This window comes from Lepidochelys kempii, chromosome 6 (assembly GCF_965140265.1).
Source record: "Lepidochelys kempii isolate rLepKem1 chromosome 6, rLepKem1.hap2, whole genome shotgun sequence".
NCBI lineage: Eukaryota > Metazoa > Chordata > Testudines > Cheloniidae > Lepidochelys > Lepidochelys kempii.
In genome coordinates this window covers 132,077,821-132,100,821 of record NC_133261.1, presented here as the reverse complement: position 1 = coordinate 132,100,821, position 23,001 = coordinate 132,077,821, and the positions used below count along the sequence as shown (strand labels likewise).

The 23,001-nt window shown below is 48.4% G+C and overlaps 1 protein-coding gene across 4 annotated transcripts; it reads left to right on the top strand.

The window, feature by feature from the left end:
- The first annotated feature begins 251 nt into the window (after nt 1-251).
- On the top strand, nt 252-17,849 carry DORIP1 (dopamine receptor interacting protein 1). 4 transcript variants are annotated; one of them, XM_073350293.1, is made up of 7 exons: nt 252-378; nt 3,400-3,508; nt 4,380-4,528; nt 4,864-5,388; nt 8,067-8,156; nt 11,710-11,844; nt 16,100-17,849. In XM_073350293.1, coding segments are annotated over exons 3-7 (948 nt in total). In that variant the 5' UTR covers nt 252-378; nt 3,400-3,508; nt 4,380-4,526; the 3' UTR covers nt 16,296-17,849. The 4 variants fall into 4 exon arrangements, with proteins under 4 accessions (XP_073206394.1, XP_073206396.1, XP_073206397.1 ...); XM_073350295.1 differs by having other exon boundaries at nt 4,380-4,568; XM_073350296.1 differs by lacking the exon at nt 4,380-4,528.
- The last annotated feature ends 5,152 nt before the right edge of the window (nt 17,850-23,001 follow it).

The following is a 23,001-nucleotide window of genomic DNA, read 5'->3' as shown; positions in this document are numbered from 1 at the left end:
TCCAGCCCCCCCTCCCCACAGCCCCGCCCCTCACCCTTTAGCCCCGCCCACGTCTCTCCAGCCCCCCTCCCCACAGCCCCGCCCCTCACCCTTTAGCCCCGCCCACATCTCTCCAGCCCCCCCTCCCCACAGCCCCGCCTGGCCCCGCCCCGCCCCTCGGTCCCAGAGTCGGACCCCTCAACCAGCAGCCCCGCCCCGCCCCGCCCCGCCCCCCTCGCCCCGCCCCGCAGCCCGTTCCGGGCGGGGCCGGTGACGCCGGGAGGCGGGGCCCCTCCGTAATGACAAGCGGCGGCCGGGCCTGGCCGGGCCGTGGCGCGGCGCGCTCGGGCCGCGGGGTCGATGTGGCGGCCGGGGGGGCGCTCGGCGCGGCCGGCACAGGTACGGGCAGCGGCCTAGCCCCGCGGGGGGCAGGAGAATGTGGGGGGGCCTGCCGGGGGGCCGAGGGTCGAGGGGGGGGAGAGGTTGGATCTGGGGGGGCCCATGGGGATCTGTCGGGGGGCAGAGCGTCGGGGGGGAGAGGTTGGATCTGGGGGGGCCCATGGGGATCTGTCGGGGGGCAGAGCGTAGGGGGGGAGAGGTTGGATCTGGGGGGGCCCATGGGGACCTGCTGGGGGGCAGAGCGTCGGGGGGGGAGAGGTTGGATCTGGGGGGGGCCCATGGGGATCTGTCGGGGGGCAGAGCGTCGGGGGGGGGAGAGGTTGGATCTGGGGGGGCCCATGGGGACCTGCTGGGGGGCAGAGCGTCGGGGGGGGGAGAGGTTGGATCTGGGGGGGGCCATGGGGACCTGCTGGGGGGCAGAGGGTTGGGGGGGAGGTTGGATCTGGGGGGGGCCATGGGGACCTGCTGGGGGGCAGAGCGTCGGGGGGGGAGAGGTTGGATCTGGGGGGGTCCATGGGGACCTGCTGGGGGGCAGAGCGTCGGGGGGGGAGAGGTTGGATCTGGGGGGGGCCATGGGGACCTGCTGGGGGGCAGAGGGTTGGGGGGGAGGTTGGATCTGGGGGGGGCCCATGGGGACCTGCTGGGGGGCAGAGCGTCAGGGGGGAGAGGTTGGATCTGGGGGGGCCCATGGGGACCTGCCGGGGGGCAGAGCGTCGGGGGGGGAGAGGTTGGATCTGGGGGGGCCCATGGGGATCTGTCGGGGGGCAGAGCATCAGGGGGGAGAGGTTGGATCTGGGGGGGCCCATGGGGACCTGCTGGGGGGCAGAGCGTCGGGGGGGGGAGAGGTTGGATCTGGGGGGGCCCATGGGGACCTGCCGGGGGGCAGAGGGTCAGGGGGGGAGAGGTTGGATCTGGGGGGGGCCCATGGGGACCTGCCGGGGGGCAGAGCGTCGGGGGGGAGAGGTTGGATCTGGGGGGGGCCCATGGGGACCTGCTGGGGGGCAGAGCGTCGGGGGGGGAGAGGTTGGATCTGGGGGGGCCATGGGGACCTGCCGGGGGGCAGAGCGTCGAGGGGGGGGGAGAGGTTGGATCTGGGGGGGGCCATGGGGATCTGTCGGGGGGCAGAGCATCAGGGGGGAGAGGTTGGATCTGGGGGGGGCCATGGGGACCTGCTGGGGGGCAGAGGGTTGAGGGGGAGGTTGGATCTGGGGGGGCCCATGGGGACCTGCTGGGGGGCAGAGCGTCGGGGGGGGAGGTTGGATCGGGGGGGCCATGGGGTCCTGCTGGGGGGCAGAGGGTTGGGGGGGAGGTTGGATCTGGGGGGGCCCATGGGGATCTGTCGGGGGGCAGAGCGTCAGGGGGGAGAGGTTGGATCTGGGTGGGGCCCATGGGCACCTGCTGGGTGGCAGAGGGTTGGGGGGGGTTGGATCTATGGGGCCTGTGGGGGACTCATGGGGGGCTGGTCATGGGTGGGGCCTGTGGGGGACCCATGGGGGTGGAGGGGGGAGGTTGGATCTATGGGGCCTGTGGGGGAGCCATGGCAACTGAGGACCCATGGGGGTGCTGGTGGGTGGGATCTGCTGGGGAAGGTGGAGGGCCTGTGTGGTGGGGGAGGATCTGTGGGGGACCCATGGAGGTGGGGGGGGTGAGGATCAAGGAGGAGGAAGAGGACCAATGGGGGTTCTTGGGGGCTGGTGATGGGTGGGACCTCCTGGGGGAGCAGAGGGTCTGGGGTGGGGAGAGGAGGACCCAGGGGGCTGGTGCCGGGGGAGGGAATCTGTGGCGGGAGCAGAGGGTTGGTGGGGAGGAGAAGGAGGACCCATAGGGGTTGGGGGGGGTGCTGGTGGCACCTGGTGGGGTGCAGATGGCCTGTGTGGGGGACTCATGAGGGCTGTGTGGGGGACGATTGCTGGTGGTGGGTGGGGTTACCACAGGGGTTGTTGTGGGGAGAGTCTTGTGATCCTTCCCCCTGCGCTGCCTCCATTGGGCCAGGTGGCTGCTGCCCTGATGGACCCTCCCCTGTGCCTAATCCTCTCCCCAGGCCACCGCAAGAGGTGACCCAGCCCTGGCTCTGGGGCAGAGCCCAGGGCCATCCCATGGGCCCAGCTCTGCAGAGCTCCTCTCATTCGAGTCGCAGCCTGGCCTGGCAGTGCCCCACGAGTGGGAGGAGCGCTGGGTGTACACCTGTTGCCGAAGGGCACTGGTGGTGGGAGCTGGGCAAGGTGGAGGCAGGTGGGTTGCTTGCTCCCTCCTGGCATTGTTAGCACCCCTTGAGCAGCATGGTGCTTGTGCCCAAGTGAGGTGGTGGGCCCTGAGCAGAACCCCAGGGAGAGAGAGCAGCAGCTTCCCCTGCCCTTTGGGACCCAAAGAGCTAACGCTGCAGATTAGCTTCTGGCAGAAACAAGCAGTTGCTCCTGAGCAGTAGTGATAGGGGAGATGATGTGACACTTAGGAGTGTTTCTGTCACTGTGTCTGAGCTTTTGAACTGTCTCAAGTCCCTGTGTTCTCTCTGTTTTCTATCCCCAACCCCCCGTTTCTCCTTCATGTCTTTTGCTTTGTCATCTTTTGGCCTGTACTTTCTACCCTATTCAAGCTGTAATGGCAGAGAACGTAGGGTCTAAATAACCAAGTAAAGTTCATGGACTGAAGAGTAATGGACTTGTGCTGAGTTTCTTGGTTATAATTAACTGATGCCTTACTGTTTAAGTAGTCTGTAGTTTTAGTCCACATTCTTTTCCTACGCTGAAGCCAGAAATTATGATCTATATTTCTCTTGTCTTTATAGGGCCATAACTTGAAATAAAAGCCCAAAGAAAATGACTTTGCTAGAAACTGTATATGGTGGCATAGGGGCTCAACTTCTTCCCATATGAAAAATGGAGGTCTTTGAACACAGTCCACAGGACTAAAATGCTTTTGAGTTTGGAAGCCTTAAGTTTTAACTTGCAAGGAGCCACAAAAAGCCTTAGGTTTTACAGTAGTTATTGCCTAAATATTAACCATGAAACTTTTCTTCCCCAGAGAAAAAGCCTTATATCTGAATACTGATGTAGTATAGTAGAACCTCAGAGTTACGAACGGCAGAGTTACAAACTGACCAGTCAACTGCACACTTCATTTGGAAATGGAGGTATGCAATCGGGCAGCAGCAGAGACGAAAAGAAGCAAATACAGTATAATACTGTGTTTAAACGTAAACTAAAAAAATTAAGGGAAATCCGCTTTTTTCTGCACAGTAAAGTTTCAAAGCTGTACTAAGTCAATGTTCAATTGTAAACTTTTGAAGAAACAAACAATATTCAGAATTCTGAACAATGTCCATTCCTGAAGTGCTCATAACACTGAGGTTCTCCTGCAAATGCTAGTGCTTCCTAAAACTAGGGGGTCCTAAACACTTCTGCAGCACTAGAGTAACAAAACCCTAAACACAGCTCATTCTGGACTAATACTTTATCAATAATGTATTGTCATTTCACTGTGTAGAGCACTTAATGGTTCAGAATTCAAATGCAGCATTACCCTAGCATGTTGTAAAAATCAGACATTGGGCCAAAAAGACCCTTTCTGTAGTGGTTAAAACTGATATGTCACAGTATTCAGGGATTCCTTGATTTCAAGTTACTTTCAGCTTAACTAAGCTAAACTGAGTATAACTGCCTCACATTTCTCTATGGTAACTGTCCTCTAAAGTAACCTATATAGTCGGAAGAAAGAAAAGGAGTACTTGTGGCACCTTAGAGACTAACAAATTTATTTGAGCATAAGCTTTCGTGAGCTACAGCCCACTTCATCGGATGCATTCAGTGGAAAATACAGTGGGGAGATTTATATACACAGAGAACATGAAACTATGGGTGTTACCATACACACTAAATCTCCCCACTGTATTTTCCACTGAATACATCCGATGAAGTGGGCTGTAGCTCACGAGAGCTTATGCTCAAATAAATTTGTTAGTCTGTAACGTGCCACAAGTACTCCTTTTGTTTTTGCAAATACAGACTAACACGGCTGCTACTCTGAAACCTATATAGCTGGGTGACAAACAGTGGGCAGTGACTAACCACAGATTATATTCGCAAGAAAACACATCTTGTGCCAGCCAGTCAGCCCGCCTGGACTCTAGGGGAGATAACAGCATCCTTGATATGTGAGTGACTCATCCCTTCTTGCAGACTGAATCTCTCAAGGTACAGCTTAATGCCTCCAATGCCCACTCATGCTTTACTAAAGAAAGTCTTAGTGATTAATTTTAAAGACCAGTAATTAGCTGGGTCAAATGGGAAGAAACCTATATCTAAACTAGGAAATCTCAGAGCCATTTGATTCTTAGCAGGGGCTGTTCCTGACAGTTCATGGAAGCCTTGTATACTGGTAGCCCTTGAATTAAGTTCTGGTCCACTCACTGTATATTCTAAGTGTGTGCCTGTTCCAAAACTGAATGCTTTTGGTAAAATATAGTCATACTTTTTCTCTTAATTGCAGGATGAAGACACTGTTTGAGGAGATCAAAGCATCAATTAAAAATAATTATGATCCAGACCGCTCATTTTGGAGGCCTGTGCTCCCTTGGGGAGGGGTTTTTACTATCAAAGCTGGCCGTAAAGCTGTATCTTGCACACCACTTTATGTTGAAATAAATCTGAAAAATACTTGCACTATAGATGGATTCTTGATGTTGTTGTATGTCATTCTGCATGAAAATGAACACTTCCCCAAGGAACTCTCCCTTCATTTAGGTAGAGAGTTTGTCGACTACTTTCTTTACTTAATGGACACCTATAATTTTACAACGGTGAAGCTGCTTTGGATTTGGGACAAGATGGAGAAGCAACAGTACAAATCTGAAGTTCACAAAGCTTCACTGGAAATAGATTTATTTGGAAATGAGCATGATAACTTTACAAAGAATCTAGAAAGTCTCATGTCTACCATTCAAGAGAGCTACTGTTCAAATTCGAGGTGTCCAACTCGTATGCAGGAAGATCCACAGAGAACAATTAACATAAAGTAAGTTGCTGTACATACTGGCATGCAACTGTGATAAAATAAACTTCTTCAAAGGGGGCTGCAACTCACCTTTTTAAAAGATCTGTATTTGTCAAAGTGCTAGAATACAACTCTGGTTGTATGTAACTGTAACAAATGCGTACATCCTGTGTACTCAAATCATTCCTCTTAAGATCTTGCTGTAGGAGACTTAGAAATGAACCCTTCTGGCCTAGGGTTGGCTAACAGTGTGATTTTCTTTTTCTTTTTTTTTTAAAAAGAATATTGCATTAATTGCAGCAGAGCATGTCTCTAATATTCTACACGGCAGTGCTAAAGTTTTTAATTGATTTTGATGCTCACTGATTCAGTGGGAGTGCTGGCTTGGAGAGCTGTTCAACAAATACTGCTGGGTTGGGCTTTCTTCCCTCTCTGCTTGGAGCATGTGATATGAGAATTGCTCTCTTGCATTCATAGCTGTTGACTTATTGTGACTAAGAACTCTCCAGAGGTGCCTGTCATTCATGCGGGGTCCTCGCTACAGATTAACACTTGCAAAATAAATTACCTGCCTAAAATGGATTGGTTTTTCCACAGTAAAGAATAAATAGTTGTTTTGCCCTGTCCTAATACTAACCCTAGTAAATGTGTCCCCAGTGGCTTGGTGGAGTTGACCTTTGCAGTTATACCTAGAAATTAACAGAGGGAGGTTCAAATGGACAAAAGTTGCAGGGAGAGGGAGTCTCAAAGTTGAGCATCCTTAACAGAAAAATTTCTGTTGGCAGCTCCAGCTCTCAAACGGAGGGGCTCTAGCACCTCTGATTGGAACTGGGGCAATAGGTTGCTGGGGGAGAGCTACTTTCTCAGGCAGCAAGTTCCCAAACCACTGAGGATACTTCAGATGCTGGAGTAATGTGCTTTTGTGTTGAAACTCTAAATTACATTATTAAGCAAGTTGTTGCACTCTCCACTCTAGTTTCTTAGTGGTCTCAGCTTGTACCCAAGTCCAGAGTGTATTACACTAAAACACATACAAAGTCTGACAAGAGGGGGGCTAAGAAGTGAGTCTTGGAGAAGATGCAGGAAGGCCTTCATTTCTTAAATGAAATACATTAGGCCAAAACACACATCTCTGGGGTTATGAATTCTGTTGACCTGCTCAGAATGATCACTGAAAGAGCTAGAAATGTAGTTTTACTACCTGACTCTCAAATCTGTCTAGCAGAAACTTTGAGAGCTCTTGCTGCGTCAGTGGTACCAGTATGAATCATGATCAGTGATTCTTCACCCTCCTCTACTGGAATCCTGTCTACTTCTGCTATGAGGTTTTTATACTAGCAGCTGATGCAGATGCGTTAAAGTTACAACTGCAGCATATTGACCACATGGTAAGGCACAGGGCTCTCTGCTACAACTTCATAAGTTCTCTCTTGCAGATTGTGGTGTTGGCTTTCATGGGCTTGAAAGTCTGCTGGACTTAAATACTTCAGATTTTGAATTTTTACCCTTTCACTGCAGGCATTGTGCATCAATGAAAGCATTTTTCCAACTTGTAGTGTTCAGTTTCTTAGCTGGTCAGGTCAACCTTACTCTGCTTAATGGTGACCCAGATGCTCTGTAATTGTCCTGTGCTTGAATTACAGCGCTGTACCCTCAAGATGTTAATTTCGTACAACAATAAGTATAGCAATTAAGGCTTTGTTTCGACCATTCTTTGTCTGATTTAATAGTTGGATGAGAAATCACATTCCAAAACAGGTGCTCTAAACTTCTTTTAGAGGTAGAAGAGAAATTTGTCTAATCCCTCATGTCACGTATGAGCTTTTAAGGGCTGGGTCTGTGCTCCAAGGTAACAGCAGTTTTTAGATTTAATACCTTCCATACGAGAGACTTTCAAGGGCTTGCTGTTTTAACATTGACTCTTTAACAGGGGACTCTTAAAACATTAGTGCTGCAACCTAACAGACCACTACCTTCTAAATATACACTGCTTCTCCAGTGAGGCATGCCAGCTAATCAATGAAGCCTTTCTGAGTGGGTTTAAGGTGGTTTTCTCAGACTGGTTTAAAAACACAGAAATCCCTGTGCTCAATGGTTGTACTGTGAAAATGAATATGGTGCTGAACAGTATGTAGAAACACCTTTTGCGGTCTATATTTGAAATATGTGATGTATCAACCAAGCACCAGCCCTCCTGTCTATACTCTGTTCTGTATTTCATACATTTCTTCTGAGTAAGGTATTTGGACTACCTGACTCTACACAAACACCAGGGAGGAAGGGAAAGGAAGGTCTGATGGAAACTCTTGTGGGTGATCCTAAAGTACAGAATAGGACAGAGCCTTTTAGCTTTATTATGGAATACATGCCATGAACAAATGTATCGTAACATTGACAAGATGAGATCAGGTTTAGCTGACTGTTTGCAGAGCTGAAAGACTTGACTCTCAGTAGCAGAGGTCTCAATATGACAGTCATGTTCAGGAAAAGTTGGTTTAGAGTTTTAGACAAAATGTTTTCAATATTTGAGTTAAAGTAGCAGGGTTCTTGGACAAGAAACAGCCTTCAAAAGACTTTTTTCATGGGATGATGGATTTTTTTTGTACTGAGTTTAGGCATTACTCTTTATATATCATTGTAGTTAAATGATACTATGTAAGTACAGAATAAATCTGATCAAATGTCCCTAACTATTTCAGTCCTCCCCAAGAAATTCCTCATGGAGACTTGATTCAGCGGGCAGTAGATGAATTATTCTGTTCCAAGATAGAGCTGTGTGAACAGTATGGGTAAGTGCATAATAGATATTAAAGTGTGTATTTGCTATCCTAGAGGGTGCACTTGCTCACAGCTAAACAAAACCTTTTTCCTTGGATTGAAATGTTCTGTGCTTGGTCTCGGCCCAAAGATGACATTGGACCTCTCAAACGGCACACATTTTTCCATGGGTTCCTGCAGGGGGGCTGCCTTTCATAAACCCAGAACCAGCAGCTATATCCACACCTGCTGCTCCTGCCTACCAAACACGCTGATCTATCCCTGTACAATATAGGGGGCCGAACAGTCTGGAGGGGGGGTGAGGAGAAACAATGATGGTGTATTCAGAGTAACAGCTGTGTTAGTCTGTATTCGCAAAAAGAAAAGGAGTACTTGTGGCACCTTAGAGACTAACCAATTGATTTGAGCATAAGCTTTCGTGAGCTACAGATCACTTCATCAGATGTTGGCAAAGGAAAATCTGAGGTTCCAAATCTGAGAGGCTTGTGTGGAAGGGAAAAATCCAGGGGCAACATCTGGGGGAAATTTTTGGACTAAGTTGCGGGGAGGGAAGAGGTCAATGAGAGGGGTGAGATTGCAGAATGGGAAGAGCAAAACAGACAGTGGGGGATTGAGTCAGCAGAATGCTAGAGACATTGTCATATTTTTAAGGTCCGGCTTGACAAAGCCCTGGCTGGGATGATTTAGTTGGGGATTGGCCCTGCTTTGAGCAGGGGGTTGGACTAGATGACCTGCTGAGGTCCCTTCCAACCCTGATGTTCTATGATATTCTTACAACTTGGTTCGGGTAAATGGATCCAAGAGCCCAGGATGGTGTGGGTGGGATGTGGGCTAGGAAGAAGCATGCCAAGCCAGATTCACAATAGTGTTCTCTGAGTTGGTGTTATAGTGTACACTCACCACCAGAGTGCCTCCTTATAGCAAAACCAGACATCTCAGGCCAAACACTTGTCAGAATTATCTGGGTATATCTCAATCCTATCCCTGCCAGCAGGGAGGCCTCAAGCACTGGTGTCCCTTGGTTCCTTCTGGTCTCTGCCAGCAGCATGTAATAGGCTAGTTTCCTGTGGGTTGTAAGACTTGAGTCTAATTTCAGTGGTTGGGTTTAGTGTACAGGTGCTGAATGGTGCTGGAGGCCTGTGATATACAGAAGATCAGACTAGATGAGCTGGTGATTCCTTCTGGCCTTCAAGTCTATAATTCTGCCCCAGTTTCCCTCTGCTAGACCCATCGCCATCTAGCCACTTGTTGATTCTTTGTTATGACCTCAGCGCTCTGGCCAGGTTAATAGTAGTCCTTTCCCCTCCGAGTGTTAGTCATATACCTCAAGCAGCCCATTGCCCTAGATGAGGGGCGCACGGTCCCTGGCCTCTCTGAGCATGTTGAAAGCCTTACTAAATCATCTTGCTGGGTTTGAAGGGGAAGTGAGGTCTGTACACTCCTCAGGGTTCCAGGCCAGGGCCATGGCATGAAGTGGTTGGCACTGCTCTCACCCCCTCACTGTTTCTCTGGTCTATTTCCTACGGGGCCTCTGAGTCAGAGAGGGGGGTCTTCTCTTCTAGAGGATCTGGTTTCCTGAGCAGTTTGTCCCCAGTGTGTTTCTATAGGCGCCTGCTCTCAGTGGCTTCCCCATCTCTCTAGCAGCCACTGGGCTGGGTTTCAAACCATCCTTCTGGTTTCCCTCCTTAAGACAAGAGGTTCCCCCCTACCACCACCTTTTCCGGAGCTGGGGCTGTGTTTGACAGTCCCTCTGTCTGTCCCCTTAAAGCAGTCAGTATCTCCCTCCTTCAGAGAGGAGTCCCCTCAACTCTGCTTCTGGATCTGGGACTATGGTTCAGGTTGGTAATTTCTTCCCCGAAACAGGACATGACACAGCCGCCTCCCCCTGCCCTCCACACACATGTTCCTGGAGCTAGGGTTGTAACTTAGGCCAGCTGTAGAGCCTTAGGCACCTTCTTTCAGCTCACCCCTTATCCCCAGTTGGTCTCTAGGCTCCAATGGCTTAGCAGTCATGCCCTGCTGATGACTCCCTTGTTATGAAGGAAGAGGCAGCATGTAAACTGGCTCCCCTGCTAAAGGTCGTGCCCGTCGGCTGGGAGAGAGCAGAGCCTTGCCCTGCCCACTCTTCAAGGCTTCTGGGCCAGGCCTGTGATGAAACAATAATGGGGATTTCCTCCCAAACACTACTTATTACGGGACCATGTCCTCTCTTCCAGTATCTGAGGCCTTTGCACATCCAACATCCCAAAAATCTTAAGGACCATGATGTGATGGTGGGGAGCTGATCCCTCACACCACTACCTTTTAGGGGACAGATCACCCCAGCACAGGAGATACGTCACTGTAATGCTTGAGTCCCTTTGTAGACCCAGGCCATAGTCCTCCCTTGTCTTCCTCCACTGAGACACCTCCAATTTGGGGTAGTGTGTCTGCTGTGTATTTTGCATACATCACTGCTGACCAGTACCAGAGGGCCATTTAAAAATTCCAGCTGAAGGGGGTAACTAGCAACGGTGAAGGATCTGGGCCCCTGCTGCCCCAAGTGTCACCGTTGCATTTAACAGCAGTATCGCCTCAGATTACCAAAAAGAGATGCTCTGGACCCTTACAGTGGCATTTGCAAAGGTGCCTGAGAGTAAGGTGCCCAGCTCCTGCTGACTTTCAGTGAGATGTGGCACCTCATTCCCCCGGGCACCTGACAGTCCCTCCACCAAAGGACTGCTTGGTTCAAGCAGTAAGTTGGTAAGCAAAGAGTAAACTGGCTAGTGTCCTCTAAATTTACTGCGAATTATTGTTGCTCCTTGGCCTGAGCAGTTAGCCATTCTTCTGGACATAGCTGGGTTGTTTCTCTTAGGAGAGTGTGTTGACATGAGTTTGGTATCTTTGGTGCAGTCTTTGTTCCTGCTCTGCTCAGGAAAACAGGACTTTGGGTACATTCTTTATGAATAAACAGCCACCAATTTTCTTGCTCACTATTTCCAAGACTGCCTCTCCATCCAGTCTTGTGCCCAAAGGAGCTCTGCCTCTGTCCCCTCTGAGCCATGCTCACAACTATGTCAGAGGCAGAAAGCCAATCAGTCCCCTAGGAAACTCCTTGGGCTGTGTGAAGTGGCTGCTGATTGGCCTTTTATGTGTCCCGGTGCCTTGGGCAGCAGCTTCTGTTGGGTCCAGTTGTCATACTCCATAAAGGAGGTGAGTTGCTGCTTCTCTGTAGCCTGAATGAGGGATAGCCAGCACATCTATCAGCTTTCACAGGTCTGTGATTGCCTGTGGATCATATGCTCAAATAAATTTGTTAGTCTCTAAGGTGCCACAAGTCCTCCTGTTCTTTTTGCAGATACAGACTAACAGGTCTGCTACTCTGAAACCTGTGGATCAAAGACACACCGGATGACAGCCATTAACACCTTCCTGCATAATATAAACAAACCAAATTCTACTACAAGACAAAACCTGCCCTAATAAAGTGTAAACCTACAATCATGTCTGGATGTGAAATAAAAACTGTTTAATTGTACTGCATGCCAAGTGAAATAATTGCCATGTCTGCTTCTCTACTTGCAGATGTAATGGGCTAAGAGAGTTCACCCAGAGAGTTTTCTGCCATGGGGCACCGCCTTTTGTTGTTTTAAATATGCAGCAATGGAAGCCAGAAGAACTGGCATATGTACCATATCATTTGGATTTATCTGATCACAAGTAAGTATTTTAAAACTATATTTAATGAGGCAAACAACTTCTCTTCACTTCGTGTTCTCAAGAGGAGTCCAACAATCCTTTTGAATAATCTGTAAAGGAAAGGGTGTTTTTAGAGTCAATAGTCATGAAGCAGTATTGACGGTCATGCTCACTGTCCGTTTCTGCTAACTTCTTATTGTCAAAACCCTTTTAGAGCAGTTTTGTTTCAGAACCCACCTTCCTATTTTCTATTAATTATTGTAAATACATCTAACTGCAGATATTTCAAATGTATTATTACAGGACTTAGAGCCCTGTATACCAAAATGCTAGCTGAGACCCAGTTAAGCATCAGAGAACTTTGAATCCAAATTTTACTTCCTTAGCTTGCCTGACCAGGAGAAAGTGAAGGATGATGTGACTGTCATAGAGGAGCAAAGAAGGAAACTGTTTACCCATAAAAAGAACAGGGAGGACTTGTGGCACCTTAGAGACTAACCAATTTATTTGAGCATGAGCTTTCGTGAGCTACAGCTCACTTCATCTGATGCATACTGTGGAAAGTATAGAAGATCTTTTTATACACACACAGCATGGAAAACAAAAATGGGTGTTTACCACTACAAAAGGTTTTCTCTCCCCCCACCCCACTCTCCTGCTGGTAATAGCTTATCTAAAGTGACCACTCTCCTTACAATGTGTATGATAATCAAGGTGGGCCATTTCCAGCACAAATCCAGGGTTTAACAAGAACGTCTGAGGAACAGTGGGGGGGGAGGGGTAGGAAAAACAGGCTTTCAAGCCTATTTCCCCTTGTTTTTTCCTACCCATCCCCCCCCCACTGTTCCTCAGACGTTCTTGTTAAACCCTGGATTTGTGCTGGAAATGGCCCACCTTGATTATCATACACATTGTAAGGAGAGTGGTCACTTTAGATAAGCTATTACCAGCAGGAGAGTGGGGTGGGGGGAGAGAAAACCTTTTGTAGTGGTAAACACCCATTTTTGTTTTCCATGCTGTGTGTGTATAAAAAGATCTTCTATACTTTCCACAGTATGCATCAGATGAAGTGAGCTGTAGCTCACGAAAGCTCATGCTCAAATAAATTGGTTAGTCTCTAAGGTGCCACAAGTCCTCCTTTTTTTTGCGAATACAGACTAACATGGCTGTTACTCTGAAACCTGTTTACCCATAAGATTCACAACAGAGCCCCCACGTAAGCCCCATTTCCTACCTTCAGATGGTGGGGGGAGCCCAGAAGACAGGTGGGAGTAAGATGGGTTAGTAGCCAACACTATGGGGATAGACTGAGGGCCTCAGCCCCACCCCCACAAGGTACTGTGTTTCTGTAGTGGTGGAAGGGTGAGGAAGAGGCCTATTGTATACATAGTCAAAAGATGTGCTTTCACCCCTCCCTGATAAGCGCATCTTTCCTGGCAAGTGAGGAGACTAGAAGTAAACCAGCGGCAGATCCTGCTTCCCTTCCCAGAGGATTGTGAAGAGTGGTGGAGCTGTGGGCTGGGCCACCCCCCAAAGGCACTGTTGATACAGCAAGAGGGGTCTAGCTTTCCTCTTCTGACATTAAGTAGCTAAGGGGTGATCCATGCTCCCATCCCTCCCCAGAAGACTGCAAGAGTCAGCTGAACTGTGGGCTGCTGCTCCCCCCTCTTGCCCTCTGCACTCACTGGCAGTGCAGCAGTGGGAGACCTGCTGGGAAGCTAAGAAATCGAGTGAACATTGGACCCTGGAGGATCACAGAGCAGCAGCTCTGCCAATTAGAGCCTCATCCCCTTCCCTCTCTGTGGAAGTCCTAGCAAGTGGAGGGAGCAGCACTGGGCATAAGGATAACAATACCACTGAGGGGAGTGGAAGGAATAGGTGTTTTTTCCCCATCTCCTGCTTCTCCCCCACCCCCCATCTCTGATCCTAGGCAGTGGTGAAAGGAGCAGAGGGTGTTCTTCTCCCTGGCCTTGTATAAGGTTGGGTCAAGCTAGCCTGGAGGCAGCTACAGTTAGAGTGCAGCACAGAGGGGAACAGCAGCGGGCCTTGCAGTTTCTGTCTCAGACACTGGTGATGGATGGTCACTGGCCAAAAACTACCCAGAAGGGAGAACAGGGCAACATGCAAACGAAGGAATCGGAGGCCAAAGGAGAATCAGCGTCTATGGGGACAAGTACAACAGTGGCACAGATTAATTCCAGCTTAGCTGTGGTGCTGGAAATCCATGTCAGCAAGTTTTGAAAAAAAATTAACACAAACTTGACACTGTGGATAGTCAAACAAACCAGCAGCAGCCATTAGACATGGACTTAAGAATGATCAGCATTGAGGTGGACGTGCAAGATGGGTTTGTTACAGAGGTGTATTGAGGGGTAAACATGTTACAATATGTAGCATACCCTAACTGAGGAGGCTACTCCCTTCTTCAGTAACACTTGAATTATTGCAGTGGGTCAGAAGTCATGGGCAATTAAGTTTTGAGTGGAGGTCTCATCACATGATGATCTTTAATTAAAGGTTCATCTTCCCTTCCTAGAGACACCAGAACAATCCTGAAGGGTTGGTAACCCTGTGTGTAATAGTGGCATGCAACTAACTCTTCTCTTAACCCAGTGGGGGATAGATTGCCAAGTAGGCAATAAGATCCATTTAAAAACAATATCAAATAGCAGCATCACCAGGATCTAAAGAACAGGACCTGATGAATGTTTGGGGTTTTTACACCCTCGGGGACTTTACTTTTGCTTCAGAAATTGCTATAACATGCTAAATAGACAATGAAATCTTTAAACATTAATGAAGTTATTATAATCCTTAGTGTTATATCTCTTAACCATATTCTGTCTTTTTGTGAAAAGAAAGCACAACTCAGAAAGAAGCTGGAATTTTAGAAATTTATTGTTAAGACAAATATTTTGTGAATAAAATGCAAAACTGTTGATTATAATGAAGAAAAATCCCTTGTACGATACATCCCAGGGCGTACTTTAAAGCAGTAATAAGGGGACAGTTACTGGAAAAAGAGACACACAGGCAAAAACCAGGCTGGCTTATAGGAGCAAAGTGACAGTTTGCAGAAGCAACCTAACATGACTAATAGTGCAGCTTTATATCAAGAGCTTAAAAAAAACATAAAAATAGCTCTAGAAACATTGATAACAGAAAACCCCAGACAGCTCACCTGTGGGCCAAGGAAAGGTTCTCTGACTGGGGCACAAAGTCAGGCAGCTTGCTAGCCAGACTGATCTCTAATAGAAGACGTAGCACTAATTGCTGCGCGGTCATGGTCCTGCTGAGAGTTTCCCGTGTGCATAGCTGTCACAGCACCACCTACTCAGGCTGCTTGCTTGTGGGCTAGCCACTCCTCAATTTCCCCTCACTCAGGTGGGATCTCAAGACCCTCCCAGGCAGGTTTTACTGCCACACCCAAGTCTTTTTCTGGGCACAGTTTTATTCAAATATAAAAATATCAAAAACATCATAACTTCTTCTGCTGACCCTGGGCTACGGTGCCCGGAGGCTTTTCTTCCTTGTCTTTCTCGGTGCTGAAAAGAGAATACCCCCACACCACCCTACCTCTCCTCCCATCCTTATGCTTCAGGGCCTACTGCAGAAGCACATCTCCTCGCAACTGAGTTTTCTCAGCCTTGATTCCTTGTCGGCTGGATCTGATAATTGAACAGGGCTGGCTGGCTCCAGGCCCCAAAGAAGCGGGCCACCCTGTCACAGCACATCGTAAGCTTTCCCTGAGTTTTGGAGTAAGCATCACTTAAAGGCCACCTGGGACCAAAGCACTAACTTTTGTTGCCGGCCTGTATTAAAATGCCATGCTTAGTAGAGTCATAGGTGTTAGAGTGCCCCATTTCTATTAGCTCATTCATTCCTTCTTCCCTGCCAGTGCACAACTTCCCTCTGCCACATCGTTCAGCAGCAACACGCTCCAGATTGATTTTGAAAGTTATTTTAATGCTTTTTCTTATACTAATTTGGAGTGAAGGGGACAGAAGATAAGCCTTTTCTGAAGAAAGTTCAGACTAGCAATATGTTATCTTGCCACAGCCTGTCACCCTTGCTCCAGGAATTGCTCAGATGGACATCAGTCAACTAGGGCAAGAAAACAGCTCACTTAGAGGAGTCAAGGGCAATGCTGGCTCCTCTCTACAACGATTTATAAGACAACTAAATGCCTGCCATTGTAGTAACATTCTTCTTTAGCATTTACTTCCAGAAAGAGCATGTTTGTGATGATTACATCTTTGTTTGCCTTAATTTGCAGGTACTTATTGGAAGGTGCCACGTTGTTCAATAAAGAGGAGCATCATTATTCTGCAGCTTTCCAGATTGATGGGTATTGGATGCACTATGATGGCCTCAGAAATGTCAACTTAATTTTGTTAAATAAACCTCCAGAATTTCTTCTTTTGTCATCTCTAGTTTATATTAGAGCAGCAGAGAATAAATGGCATATCTAGACTATGGAGACAAAGTTAAATCACGTTCCCTTCTCTGCCACTAAAGCTGGCCCATCCCAAACGGAGGTCTATATTTTACGTATACTTGGTATCCAAGGAAGGAGTAGAACTACAGTAGTTCTGGTATTGTATCATCCAATGCTTACTCCAGGTAAAAATTTGAAATTGGAAACACTATGCAATTTTTTAAAACATTTGAGCTATTTTTATACAGGCAAATTTTTATGCTAAAATAAACAGGCAAAAAACCAAGAATGGCTGTATCCTTTGTTTCTTTATTAATATTTCAAAGTAGGTGATAGAAAAATCAGTCTTTCATTTACATGGATTACCTATCATAATGCACAAACAAGGCAGGTAGAATTAAGGTTGCTCAGACAGCCTTACTTGTGGCATTTCATGAGTGCTTGACTTCGTGGCCTAAAAACATTTTAACATAGGAAATACATTTTAAGTAAAGCTAAGTTTTTACAACAGAAATAAATATCAGTTATTGAATGCCAATCTACCTGTCGTCAGTAGCATCTGAGCCCTCTAGAGCAACACCCGTCACTCACTGAAAGGGTGGATTCTCTATGCATGAGTATCCCCACTTTACAGACAGCATGGCTGAGCAGTTAAATTTGGCAGATTATTTCTGAACCATAGTGTGGCTAAATGATTGAGTGGGATCTGCCATATGAGATCTGGATTCTCCTTCTGGTTTGTGTAACCTTTCAGGGGGGTAGGACTCTTGCTTAAAAAAAATAAACATTTTGAAAGGGTACTGAATTAACAACACATCAGCATGAGTGAGACTTGAACTGCTGGTTCCTTGCCCAGTGCACCATGTTATATGCCAAAAAGTGTGCTGATGTGGGGAGTGGGATCTATGTTACCTGGCTGTGCCTGGCCTGACTGGGGCTGGGGGAGTTGCACAAAAACAGGGCAGTGCAGATGCCAGGCTAACTCAATGGTCACTGTTTTCTGGCAGCATGCCACAAATGAGATGTTAGCAAAATACAGAGGACATGGGGATTTCGAAGCACAAATAACTTACCCAGTAAACAGCAGTTTGTGGCAAAAGGACTAGCTCTCTGACAAAATTTAAAGTCCTGTTGCAAGTCATGGAATTCTGGAAAAAAGGCCAGTAAATGACATAGTATAGCACTAAGGTTGAGAGACACTGTACATAAAACCTCAAGTTTTGCACGGTCTGCTTTGAATATGCTGATTAAGAAACTATATGAGAATTAAGTGGCCTTTGCAAAATTTTACCTATTCACTTCCACAGTGTCTAACTCAGACTCTGTACTTTGCTCTTTACTGGGAAGTCAGTAAAAGTAACAGCTAGATCATTTAAAAACCAAACAAATGTAAGCCTCCAAAACAGATTTTCAAGGTAGAGGCAGAATTATCAAACAACCAAACACTAAGAAATATGTTTTACCACAGGGAAAGGTTGCTGGTAGTCTCCTGATTCTCCAGGAGAGGGCAGCAGAAATCATTCTGAAGGTTCCTGGGTCTGGAACACTTATGTCAGATGACAGGTTTCAGAGTAACAGCCGTGTTAGTCTGTATTCGCAAAAAGAAAAGGAGGACTTGTGGCACCTTAGAGACTAACCAATTTATTTGAGCATGAGCTTTCGTGAGCTACAGCTCACTTCATCAGTGAGCTGTAGCTCACGAAAGCTCATGCTCAAATAAATTGGTTAGTCTCTAAGGTGCCACAAGTCCTCCTTTTCTTTATGTCAGATGATGGTTGCAAGAGTAGACTCCTCTGTCCTTAACTCTTTACGGTTGTAGTTAGCCATACTGTGTATCTGGGGCTAAGTTTTAAACTTGTACTGGTTTAATGGGACACTTTTAGTTACCTAAACTAATCTCCCTGCTCCCTGACCTTCTCACCTGTGCTCCACCTGAATTCTCTCTCTCATGCACTCACTCTCTCATCAATATAACTGGGACTATTTGTGCTGAAGGACCAAGGACACATGTTTCTTCCACAGTAGCTTTTCCAATAAAATATTTTGCAAAAACACAACCCATTCAAGAACGTCAAAGCCCCTTTAATGCATGTGCTGACCCTTCACCAAAAGAAAGCAGCTTGTATGGTGGCATTCTGTGTTCTACGCATGCAAAGGAAATAAGAGCAATGCCATTCATCAGCTTTTTGGCTCTGCCACATCCCTCGGGTTTGCAGTGGAATAAATGGCACAGCCAGAAAGCTGGTGACCCACCTCAGTCGAATACTGGCAGGCATGGTTTTACTCTGTACAGCTGAGCTTGGACCTTAGTTGAGGTCCCTAGTTGTTGCTGTAATACAAGTAACTACAGCAGAGCTACTCTCCTAAAAACTTTGCAAGGGCTACAAGACATCTGAGAATTTGGGATCCTGGAAGAAAAACTCTGAAATTGAAATGTGGCTTACATGAAAAACTGTACAGCGAGCGTACACAGAGTTTCCCATACTGCTGAGGTGAGGTTGGGTTGGGGCACAGTGTTCTCAAACATGCAGTGGTTGGAGCCTGAGACTGCTGAAAACTTTGTGCCCAGAGCTGACCTCTCTCAATCAGTCCTCCATATTCACAGCCTTGAGTGGGGTTAGAAAGTGACCACATTTCCTTTTCCAATTTAATTGTCACAAGGTCACTAGATACAAATGTCAAGACATGGAAGATGGAAAGGAAAGATGTTCTTGTTTAAATATGGCTGGGGCTCAAAAGATCTGGATTCAATTCCTAGATCTGCCACACACTCCCAGTGAGGTAGCAAAGTCTGCAGATGATACAAAATTACTCAAGATGGTTAAGTCCAAAGTTGACAGCAAAGAGTTACAAAGGGATCTCACAAAACTGGAGGACTGAGTAACAAAAAGGCAAATGAAATACAATGTTGATAAATGCAAAATAATACATACTGAAAAACATAATCCCAACTATACATACAAAATGATGGGGTCTAAATGAGCTGTAACCACTCAAGAAAGAGATCTGGGGTCACTGTGGATAGTTCTCTGAAAACATCCACTCAATGTGCAGCAGCAGTCAGAAAAGCGAACACAATGTTAAGAACCATTAGGAAAGGGATAGATAAGACAAGACAGAAAATATCATATTGCCACCATATAAATCCATGGTACCATCACACCTTGAATACTACATGCAATTCTGGTTGCACCATCTCAAAAAAGGTAGATTAGAATTGGAGTAAAGTACAGAGAAGGGCAAGAAAAATGATTGGGGGTATGGAACAGCTTCCATAGGAGGAGAGATTAATAAAACTGGGACTGTTCAGCTTAGAAAAGACGACGACTAAGGGGGGAGATTACAGAGGTCTATAAAATCATGACGGGTGTGGAGACAGTGAAGAGGGGAAGTGTTATTTACCCCTTCACATAACACAAGAATCAGGTCCTCACCCAGTGAAATTAAGAAGCAGCAGGTTTAAAACAAACATAAGGAAGTATTTCTTTACACAACATACAGTCAAGTTGTGAAACTCATTGCCAGGGGATGTTGTGAAGGCCAAAAGTATAACTGGGTTCAAAAAAGAATGTGATAAGTTCATGGAGGACAGGTCCATCAATGCCTATTAGCCAAGATGGTCAGGGGCACACCTCCATGGTCTGGGTCAGTGATGAGCTGCCAAAATCTTAATCGGTTCCCTATAAAAAGTTCTGATTTAAAGGGATGTGCCAAGAGGTGGAGGGGATGGGGGTGTAGTGGCAGGGAAAAGATTGCACAGAGGCAAAAGGGCCTTGTTGCAGGGGGTGCAGTGGCACAAGGGAGAAATGGCAGGAGGGGGTTGTTGCAAGGGGCTGGCAGGTAGAGGTGTGTATGTGCCCAGGGTAGTTGCAGGGGGGTGAAGGTGGCAGGGAGGGGTTTGCACAAGGGAGGAGTGGGCAGGAGGGAGATGGCAGGTGCGGGGGGGGTCCCAGAGGTTGATGCAGGGGTGAAGGTGACCGTGGCTAGCTGGGGGGGGGGTGCCGGGTGGAGGTTGCCCAGGGGCAAAAGTGGCAGGACAGGGTGGGTTGTTGGGGTAGGGGGTGCACAGGGGAGAAGGTAGCTGGTCAGTGGGTATTGGAGGGGGTGGCACTGGTAAGGGGGAGGGGTGCCCGGGTTGCTCCCACATACACCATTCCCCAGGCCAGGGACTGGACCTGCCCACCCCGTGGCGCTCCGCGGGCCCCTGCAGCTCCCTATGGCCCAGCCAGGTACCTTGCTGGCAGAGTAGACACCCAGCTTCTCCGCCCGAAGAGCAGAGCGCAGCTGCATCTTCTTCCCCATGCCGCGGGCCGAGCTGGGCTCCCCGCCGCCCCCGGGGCTCTCAGCAGCGGTGGTGGCAGCCAGCCCCCCCCCCCGTCCCCGACTCCCCCGGGGCTCTCAGCAGCGGTGGTGGCAGCCAGCCCCCCCCCCCGTCCCCGACTCCCCCGGGGCTCTCAGCAGCGGTGGTGGCAGCCAGCCCCCCCCCCCCGTCCCCGAGCCGGGCTCCCCGCCGCCCCCGGGGCTCTCAGCAGCGGTGGTGGCAGCCAGCCCCCCCCCCCGTCCCCGAGCCGGGCTCCCCGCCGCCCCCGGGGCTCTCAGCAGCGGTGGTGGCAGCCAGCCCCCCCCCCCGTCCCCGAGCCGGGCTCCCCGCCGCCCCCGGGGCTCTCAGCAGCGGTGGTGGCAGCCAGCCCCCCCCCCCCGTCCCCGAGCCGGGCTCCCCGCCGCCCCCGGGGCTCTCAGCAGCGGTGGTGGCAGCCAGCCCCCCCCCCCCGTCCCCGAGCCGGGCTCCCCGCCGCCCCCGGGGCTCTCAGGGGCAGCGCAGGCAGCCAATGCCACCCCCCCACCCGAGCCAGCCTCCCCGCCACCCCTGAGGCTCTCAGCAGTGGCAGCTGCCGCTGAGAGCCACAGGGATCCCGGCTCAGGGCGCGGGGAAGAAGGTGCAACTGCTAGTGCTAGACCCTCCCCTTCCCCGCTCCGCTGCCAGCTGCTCCCCTGGGGGAGGGACTGGCCGCGCCCCGGGCGGCTCCCCTGGGGGAGGGACTGGCCGCGCCCCGGGCGGCTCCCCTGGGGGAGGGACTGGCCGCGCAGAGGGTGGCTCCTCTGGAACCGGGAGGCAGAGAGCAGCGGCAGCCTTGTGCTCAGCTGTTCAAAAAATGTTTGGGGGGCAGGCTTTTTGGTGCCCCCAACCACTTGGCGGACTAGGCAGCCACCTAGGGGTTGCACTGGCTCTGCCCAGCAGACCCTCCAGAACTCCCACGCCTACCCGACCTCCCCACGTTCCCTATCCCCTGACCGTCCCCCCTCTGAACCTCCGCCCCCTCCAACTGCTCCCTGCCCGTTACCCAACCCCTCCTCCCAGCCCCCTTACCATGCTGCTCAGGGCAGTGTGTATGGATGCTGCGCCGCCCGCTGGAGCTCGCAGGCCCACCCCCTTATCATGCTGCTCAAAGCGGTCCAGAGCGCTGGTGCCATGGCATGCTGAGGCTCTGAGAGAGGGGGGAAGGTGGGGGAGAGGCTGGGGGAGCTCAGGGAGCTGTAACAATTTTTAACGACCGCCCAGCTCACCACTGGTCTGGGTGTCCCTAAACCTGTGACTGCAAGAAACTGCTACTGGATGACTGCAGATGTATCACTCAAAAATTTCCCTGTTCTGGTCATTCCCTCTGAAGCATCTGGCACTGGCTATTGCTGGAAGGCAGGATACCAGGGTGGATTTGATTTAAATCAAATCTATTTAAATCACTAGTCAGGAAGACTCGATTTAATCATGGATTTCTACATAAAAGTGCATTCTTGTTGGTTGTTATAACTTTAATACATATTCTTCACAACTCCGAGATAGATGTAGGTTTCATTTTTAGAAGGTACACACTGTACATTTTTAAGTGATTTATTTTGAAAACTTTTCAGATTAGTTTTACACTATATCAGAAAATGACTGATTGGTTATTCATTTACCAAAGGTAACTGAAGCAGATAGTTCACCTCTCAATGACTTCATAAATATCTCCAATTCAACAGGTTAATCATTAATATTTGGAGGATTTTCTTGCCATGCTGTATTAGGAGGACATCCCCAGACAAACATTTCAATTGTTTTATTTAACTAAAACAACAACATTATGTATTCTGGATTTTTTTCTTTAACAGCAAACATAATATTTTAACAAAACAAGCATATGAATTTTTGAACTTAAACATTCATATTTTTTAAAATCAGGTTTGTTTTTGTTAAAATTGTTTTAAACTAAAATAGTTAAATGAAATATTTTTTTTTTAAAAACAAAAATTAAATCGACTGTCATCACTTCAACAGTCTCTGAATCCAAGTGCTTAAGTGACTTCCACCAGTTCACTGCTGTGACTTTCTTTAAAACATCATCAGCAAACATATTTCTTGAATGGTTCACCCTTAGCTCTGAAGTTTATATAGTTGGCATTATAGAGGAATGATTGCTGGATGTCCATATCATAGCCAACTCCTCTTCAGCAGTTAAGGTTTGACCTTGGTTCCGAGTATTGACAATATCTACAAGAAAATGAGCTGGAGATAGTGCTTGTCCCATTCGTTTTTTTTAATGCTTGTAATTTAACTCTGTCATTGCATATTTCTCTTTTTCAGATCGCACTCAGTTCCTTCCAAATTTCAACAGCATCAGCAATAAAACAGCTATTTCCCTGCATTTTGTGCAAGGCTACGGAAATAGGCTTCAGGGTACTCAGCATGTGTTCAACCTTTC